This window comes from Gracilinanus agilis, chromosome 1 (genome assembly GCF_016433145.1).
Source record: "Gracilinanus agilis isolate LMUSP501 chromosome 1, AgileGrace, whole genome shotgun sequence".
In the NCBI taxonomy this organism is placed as follows: domain Eukaryota; kingdom Metazoa; phylum Chordata; class Mammalia; order Didelphimorphia; family Didelphidae; genus Gracilinanus; species Gracilinanus agilis.
The window spans coordinates 701,293,535-701,302,079 of record NC_058130.1 but is presented as its reverse complement, the minus strand read 5'-3'; the positions used below and the strand labels follow the sequence as shown (position 1 = coordinate 701,302,079).

The 8,545-nt window shown below is 37.3% G+C and overlaps 1 protein-coding gene across 1 annotated transcript; it reads right to left on the bottom strand.

Annotated features, from left to right (window-relative positions):
* Positions 1-3,047: 3,047 nt before the first annotated feature.
* LOC123255827 (zinc finger protein OZF-like) lies at positions 3,048-8,215 on the bottom strand. The gene is made up of 5 exons (XM_044684560.1): positions 8,062-8,215; positions 5,616-5,742; positions 5,273-5,386; positions 4,237-4,639; positions 3,048-4,152 (listed from the first exon to the last, which is right to left on the bottom strand). Exons 2-5 carry the CDS (start codon positions 5,734-5,736, stop codon positions 3,048-3,050), a joined length of 1,743 nt encoding a protein of 580 aa, XP_044540495.1. The 5' UTR covers positions 5,737-5,742; positions 8,062-8,215.
* Between the last annotated feature and the right edge of the window lie 330 nt (positions 8,216-8,545).

The window sequence follows — 8,545 nt, the reverse complement described above, 5'->3', positions numbered from 1 at the left end:
CTTAGTAGAATTTCTTTGCTTCTTCATTTTGTGCAAAAACTTTTTGTAATATGAGATGATCAAGTATTTCATCAATTGCTATTCCTTATTTTTTTCAGTACATAATACCAATAAAAAAGGTGCTAATAGGGGCAGCAAGGTGGGACAGTGGATAGAGCACTTGGCCTAGTCAGGATGATATGGGTTCAAATCCAGATTCATATACTTACTAGCTGTGTGATCCTGTAGAAGTCACTTAAATCTATTTGCTTTAGTTTTCTCATCTGAAAAATGAACTGGTGAAGGAAATGGCAAACCATTCCAGTATCTTTGCCAAGAAAACTCCACATAGATTTATAGAGCTAAACACAACTGAAATGATTAAACAGAGATTATTTCATCAGTGAGATCATAGCTCTGGTACAGTCCAAAGAAAATGTCTTTTTTGAAATCTGGAGATCCACATGTTGATGGAGTCCCTGGTCTGAGCCAAAAATATATTTGTTATGTTTGTTTTCAAGTAACAATTACTAACCATCATTGGCAATATGTTGCTGCCTCTATAAACATCTCTTTTGCCCTCTGGGGACTCATGATTTTAACATTTCAGAAATATATTCCATGACTCAAACTATATATTGCCAAAAAATTAGTAGTACTAAAAGATGACCCTTTGATTAAGGGAGAAGGGTAGGGTCATTAAAAGAACTTTGTAATTCCTTAAAAGCAATCTAGTTTGGTCTCCTTGCACAGTAATTACCCATGCATATCATTTCAATATTCTAGGATGTAGTTTGGCCAGGACAGGTTAATTGGATTCAAAGACTATTGTTAGTCTTCTCAATTATTTTGGACTTTGATTCTGTTAATAATTTTTGTTCTATATTTCCCAGTTCGAAGATCTTCTTAATACAACAGATGCAAAATAATAAGTAATTGTCTTTTCTCCATCAAAGCTGGAGATCTTCTCTTCTACTTAAATTTAACTTAACACAGGTGTCATCCATTTTCAAAAAGATTTACTATAAATTTAATATTCAACATCAATACAACTAAAGTTGTTTTAAAGCTTTTAATGTCAAGGAAATGAATTGCAATGCATAAAATGTAGCAATAGTTCTATAACTCAAATGCTTTATCTTTTAATTGCCAGGGCCTTCCACTATTCCTCTTAACACTCAACTCTTGAATCTGTTCTAAGATATCTGCCATTGCATCCATCTTCTGTAAGTACCTTTTTTTTTTTAAAACCCTTAACTTCTGTGTATTGGTTCCTTGGTGGAAGAGTGGTAAGGGTGGGCAATGGGGGTCAAGTGACTTGTCCAGGGTCACACAGCTGGGAAGTGTCTGAGGCCAGATTTTGAACCTAGGACCTCCTGTCTCTAGGCCTGACTCTCAAACCACTGAGCTACCCAGCTGTCCCCTGTATGTACCTTTGAAATATGTTGGTCAATGAATATCCTGTGCAATCACATCTCACTAAACATTCCCTCTTTCACAAGAATAAACTGTCAAAACTTCATTCTTTAGGTCATTTATGGATTTACTTCCTCTCTAGAATATTAACCTACTCTATATTCAAATTATTTGGAACTTACTTTCTCAAAGTCTAGTGTGTGCATCTATCCCTGGCTTTTCTCTCTTTAGCTATTATAAAATCATAAGATGAAGTGGTAACATCTTTCCAAAGTTCTCAGCATTCCCTTTGTTGGTTGGCCAGCATTAGGCCCAAACTGTTAGTTCCACTTGTTCCTTCTTTGGAAAGCAATCATCCTACAGGTTTTTCAATAATTTTTCATCTTCAGTGAGCAAAGGGATAGCTTCAGAAGTGGTCTCAAATTCCTACATTATCAAAATAACTTGCTACCATTACAGAGTTCCGATGTTCCCTAATATAATCTAGTTCTTCCTCCTATCCAAGTGGTTCTAGCATATTCTTAAATAGTATTACTCCTACTGACTGATCCTAATAAAAATATTTTGACTAACATACCTCCAAAATCACTGTCAGGTCTCCCATACTCTCTTCCCAACCAGATCAAAAGTTTTGCCAATTTAGTTCACTGACCTCTCTGCTCCATTTGATACTACTACATATTCCCTCTTTTAAGAAATAATATCCATACCATAACTTTCCTGATTCTCTAATCTTTACAACAATTAGTCATCTAGTAATTATAATTACCTCTTTGTCATCCTCTTGCCTACAACCAACAAAAGCTGGTTTCAGATTTTATTTGGCAACCATACTTTTGGTTTCTACCATGGAATATATGTTTTCCCTTAGTAGCCTTATTTACATCTTTCCCCTCCATGTACCAGTGGAAATGGGGAATATTCAAGAATAGCAGAGCACTCTGTTCTCCTAGATTTTTTTTCTGATGTGCTTCCTAACTACTTAATACTGTACAGTTCCAATATTAGGAAAGGCAGAAGAATATGGTTTAAAGATTACCTGTCTGGGAAACAACACAGTAGCTTGTTTTCTGTTTTAACTACTTATTATCTATGGGAGCATGGATATATTGCCCCCTAACATTCAAAATTCCAGGTGTTACTTTTTCCCAGTACAAGGTTATTCTTTCCATATTCTCTCATCATTAATCAACAAGGACTGTAGCACCATCCTCTCAATACATGGAGGAAAAAAGATCACCTAGGATAATGCTTATAGGAACATTAGTTGGATTATCCTATTCAGTTTGTACTATTTTCAAGTCGACAAACCATTCCTTTTAGTTATCATCCTAGAGATTTTCAGACTAGATTTTTCATATGAAGATAAAGAAAGCATCTCTCACAGAAGGTTTCTATACAAGCATTACTTGTATCTTTCAAACAAAATAAATATTTTGTGGGTCATCCAGGGCTAGATGCCATATATATTGAAAAAGAAAAATAGCTATTGCTTTCAAGATTTTAAAATTTACTAAGAGATATTGCTTCATAATGGACTCTGATCTAGAGATAATCTTTCCCCAATACCCATTATTTTTACCAATTGAGCTGGGTATGATTTCTCTCTATTGAATCTTCAGACAACAAAGGATTTTGTTTATATAGTCTATTCATGACTCTTCTTCTGTATGAATTTGCTGATGCCGGATAAGATTGGTTCTCCGACTGAAGGCTTTTCCACACTTATTACATGTACACTGCTTCTCTCCAGAATGAATTCTCTGGTGTAGGATAAGGCTGAATCTCCGATTGAAGGCTTTCCCACATTCACTACATTTATAAAGTTTCTCTCCAGTGTGAATTCTCTGATGTTGGTTAAGGATGGAACTCCGACTAAAGGCTTTCCCACACTCATTACATTTATACAATTTCTCTCCAGTATGAATTCTCTGATGTTGGTTAAGGATGGAGCTCCGACTAAAGGCTTTCCCACACTCACTACATTTGTAAGGCTTAGTACCAATGTGAATTCTCTGATGTACAGTAAGATGTGAGCGGCACCCAAAACCTTTTCCACATTCGTCACATTTGTAAGGTTTGTCTGAATTATGAACTGTTTGATGTTGGATAAGGGTAGAGCTCCGACTGAAAGATTTTCCACATTCATTACATTTATATGGCTTTTCTCCACTATGAATTCTCTTATGTTCATTAAGGACTGACCTTCTACTGAAAGCACTCCCACACTCATTACACTTAAATGGTTTCTCTCCAGTATGAGCCCGTTGATGTCGAATAAGGACTGAATGTCGACTGAAGGCTTTTTTACATTCATTACACTCATATGGTTTTTCTCCAGTATGAATTCTTTGATGGTAAATTAAACTTGTGAAGTGAGTGAAGGCTTTTCCACATTCATCACACTGAAAAGGTTTTTCACCAGTATGAATTCTACAATGTTCAATAAGGCTTAACTTACTGCTTAAGGCTCTCCCACAGTCATTACACTTATAGGCACTCACTCCAGTATGAATTCTCTGATGCCGAATAAACACTGAAGACTGACTAAAAGCTTTCCCACAATCATTGCACTTATATGGTTTTTCTCCAGTATGAATCCTTTCATGTCGAACAAGATCAGAATTAGTGCCAAAAGCTTTCCCACATTTATTACACTTATAGGGTTTCTCCCCAGTATGAATTCTCTGATGTAAAGTAAGATGTGAACTACGACTGAATGACTTCCCACATTCTATACATTCATAGGGCTTTTCGTTAATGTTAATTATTGGATGTTTTGTAAATTGTGACTTGTGACTGAAGTCCTTCCTATAATCACTATATTGATAGCTCTTTTCTCCACCATGGACTCTCCTATGTTGAATTAAAGTTAAATGATGGGAAAAACTCTGACCACATATAGTACATGTATGGTTTCTTTCAGCTCTCTGAGGAATGACCACATTAGAACTCTGAATGGAGTTTTTACCAAAATCATATTCTCGACCTTTCTCTCTTCTAGTGATTTTCTTTAGGGAAACTTGCTGGGGAATCCTCTGCTGAGAAACTGGTTTACTCTGTTTCTTCCCTCTATGTTTTCTTATCTGCTTCTTTAAGGTAACTTCCTGGTTAAGGATTCTTCTAAAGCCTGGGTCTTGGGTAATATCTTTTGGGTGTTTTTTTGCCTCTTTTTCAGGTAATTCAATTTCTTGAGGAATTTCCCTTAGAGTCAAATTGTAATTTTCAGGTCTGTTCTTATAACCTGAAATAAACAAAAATATTATCTTTTTTTTCTCATTAGAAAAATATAAAACTACAAGAGGAGAAACAGAAATTCACAATTGAGATGAATGCAGATTAGGAATAAACAGAATTAAAAGCAATCAAAGAAGAGAATGAGTCTGGGAGTGTGGGTCACCAGAAGTTTATTAGAGTGGCAAGGATGTCATGGGTCAGAGAGTAAGCAGATTATAAACAACTGAAGAAGTCCAACAAAAAAGGATGGAAAGTTTGACTAGGAAAATAATTTAAATAAAGAACTACAAGAAAAGCATGAATATTTTGGATAGTCAGAGAACAGGTATAATGAAGTCAAACTCAACTAGGAAACAGATGAAATTTAAGGTATATGAAAGAGAAAAGTATATATAGTAGTAAGGAGTCAAGCAGACAAGAGTATGGGTAAGAATAAATCTGGGAGAATTGGCATAAATGTTGTGACTAGTCAAACAGTGAGATCAAAGAAAGGAGCAAGAGAGATAATTCTCCAATTGAGGCATTCTTATACTCACAGAAGGGAGAAAATATGGTGCATAGAAGAAAAACTTTCCTTAGCACACAAAACTCACTGTGTTCTTATTCCCTTGTCATTCCAATGCATCCCTTCCCTACTTACCTCTATAAACATTTTTAGAGAACTCCCTTTCCTCAGGGCTCTGAATATCTTGGATCCATGCCTCTTTTCTTCGTTCCAGTTGGGAGATAATATCAGGTTTAGGAACTGGAAATCCTGATTGAAGATGAAAGAGATGAAATATGATCATTTATTTTTTGAAAGCCAGAACTTTCAGAAAACTGACTTCTCTTGTTTAGGCATATAGGCAGCAGATAAGGAGAAATGAGTAAAGTTACAGATAATATGGTAAATAAAGTCTAAATACAGAGACCTGGAAATGGTTCATTAAGCTGTTTCATAGAAGAGGTAGACAGAGATAGTCACTTTAGGAATGAATACTAACCCAGTGAGAGAAAGTTCTCATAATTCTCCAGCATCACATCTCTGTAGAGGTCCCTCTGAGCAGAGTCTAACTGCCCCCATTCTTCTTGGGTGAAAACCACAGTCACATCCTCAAAAGCCATTATTTTCTGAAACAACATATTCCTGTTGCATTAAAAAAAATTAGTATAGAATTTAGATCACAAAAGGATTTTCCCAACATAGATTTAGAGATTGAGAGGATCTTAGAAGACATCTAATCCAACACCATCATTTTATAGATGAGAAAATTAAGGCCCAAAGAGACTAAGTGACTTTGATTTGCCCAAGTTCAGGTCCTTCACAACTATATATCCTGCATTGTTTCATTTGTACCAACATATACAGCCTAACCACAGGAAAGGCATATTACTTTTTCCTTATACAAAAGCAGGCATATATTAGTGATTAGATAAGAAATCAGAAACTAAGAGTCATCTAATTAAATCTTATTAATCTCACTCGTGCAGAGTACTGTGGTAGAAGCTGAAAGGAAGAGTGTAGATATGACATGGTTCCTGTCCTCATATATGAAGACAAACTCAACTGTTGGCAAACTGTTTAGAAATTGTGAGCGCAAAATGCACCTTCATGCTGCTTGTGAGCCCCTGCATTACCCAGACAGCAGAATGAGGAAGTGCTTGCACTGGGCTGCTGGGTGCAGGGGTGGGGCATGTGAAAACTGTCCTCAGGTGCAGGGGGAGGGGAGCAGCCCCCTCTGGCATGCCAGGGCACACATGCCATGTCTCTGACAACACAGACTTCTAGTTTAGTAAGATGTTATGTAGCCATTCTATATAAGATTTTTATTCCCTGGTTACCTAGAACAAGAGGTAGCTTTAACTATCCAAGAAGTAACTAGATGAGAAATCAGAAATAAAAAGTTTTACTAATTAAGTCAACTTTTATCAACTGATTACCTATAGTAGGACATGTCTTTTTAATAAAAATCTCACTGTACTCAGTTTAGTCAAGAAGATGATGATAAACTATATTGGGTGACTAGCTACCAGAGGCAAAGGGAAGAATTCATCATAAGATCTGGAGAAAACTCATAGTCAAGGACTACAGACATACAACTGGCTTTGATACATGATCTGAAGATAGGAAGCTCTAGAAGCCAAAGTGAGTTCCTAAGAAGGAAACTTAAAGTCAGATCCTCTAAGATACTTTAACATACTTCTGATTACAAGTGAAAGAAAAGAGGCAGAATTTTGTGTGGAGGCTGCCAGATCCTATGTAATCCTGACTGGGGCTCCTTGATATCTGAATTGTCTCTTTCTGGCTGTGTGCAATATTTTCTCCTTGGCTTGGGAGCTCTTGATTTTGGCAATTACATTCCTGGAGGTTTCTCTTGAGGATTTAATATAGAGAGTGATCTATGGACTCTTTCAATGTCTATTTTGCCCTCTTGTTCAAGAATATCAGGGCAGTTTTCTTCAATAATTTCTTTTAATATGATGTCAAGGTTTCCATTTTTTCCCCAGGCTTTCAGGTAGATTAATGATTCTCAAATTGTCTCCCCTAGATCTGTTTTCAAGACCAATTGTCTTTTCAATGAGATATTTAATGTTTCCTTCTATTTTGTCATTCTTTTGACTTTGCTTTATTAGTCCTTTTTTTTTTTTTAAACCTTTTCCTTCTGTCTTGGAATCAATACTGTTTACTGATTCCAAGGCAGAAGAGTGATAAGGGTGGGCAATGGGAGTTAAGTGACTTGCCCAGGGTCACAAAGCTAGGAAGTGTCTGAGGCCAGATTTGAACTCAGGACCTCCTGTCTCTGGGCCTGTCTCTCAATCCACTGAGCCACCCAGCTGCCCCATTTTATTAGTTCTTGCTGTCTTGTGAGATCATTAGCTTCTACAAGCCCAATTCTAGTCTTTAAAGACTCATTTTCAGCTATGATTTTTTCATTTCCCTTTTTGGTTTGGTCTATCCTGTTTTTCATGACATCCAGCAGGTTAATTCTGGTCTCCAATTTGCTCTAATCATGTGATTTCTGTTGATTCCTGCCTATTGATGGCCATTGCTGTGTTAGTTTTTTTCTCTGTATTATCTTCCCCTCTCAGCCAGAAGTCTGAGTGATGAAGGCAGGTAGCTCTTTGTGTAGCAAGCTATAAAGTGTTTTGCCCTGAGGCTATTTTTCCAGTATTCATTGAGTCTGTTGTGGCCAGGCTGCTTCTGCCTATCTCTGCATCCAGGCTCCACACTCTTCAGCCTCCGGTCCCAAGTCTTATTGCCAAGGCCTTGCACTGCCCTCAGAAGTAAATCTGTGGTGCCCTCAGTCAGCTCCTGAGAGTTTAGAGATTGCCCTGGCCCTCGCTCTGACTCTAGAAAAGTAGGTGGTGTGGGGGAGGGCTCATCAGCTTGCGCTTTGGTATGTGTAATTTTACCCCCTGATAGCATGGAAATGCCCCAATATTGCCTACCTTTAAGGCTGCTCCCTATGGCAGAGCTCCTTCACTTGTCTAGTTTTTATTTTTGTCCTTTTGAGATGCTTTGTTGTGGTCAGTTGTGAGGAGAGTCTGGCCATATCCAGCTATTCCGTGGCCATCTTAACCTGGAAGTTTCCCAAAAGGCAGAATTTTGAAGTGAAAGCCTAATGCATAAATTACAGTCTGAGACTCATCAGCAATGACCTGCCCATGGTGACCAGGTGAGCAGAAGTACCAAGATGTTTTTTGTTTCCCCCTACAAGTTAATTTAATGAAAATATTCAATTTTCAAGCTGCCACAATAAGCTCAGTTTTCTGTGGGTTCCCTATACCTCAAACAGAGGGGAAAATCACAGAGAAAACCTTCACTCTCCAATATAAGCACAATAACTCCTTATGTAACTTAAAAGGAAATAGATTATAAAAGGTTCATATAGACCAGTGGTTCCCAAACTTTTTTGGCCTACCGCCCCCTTTC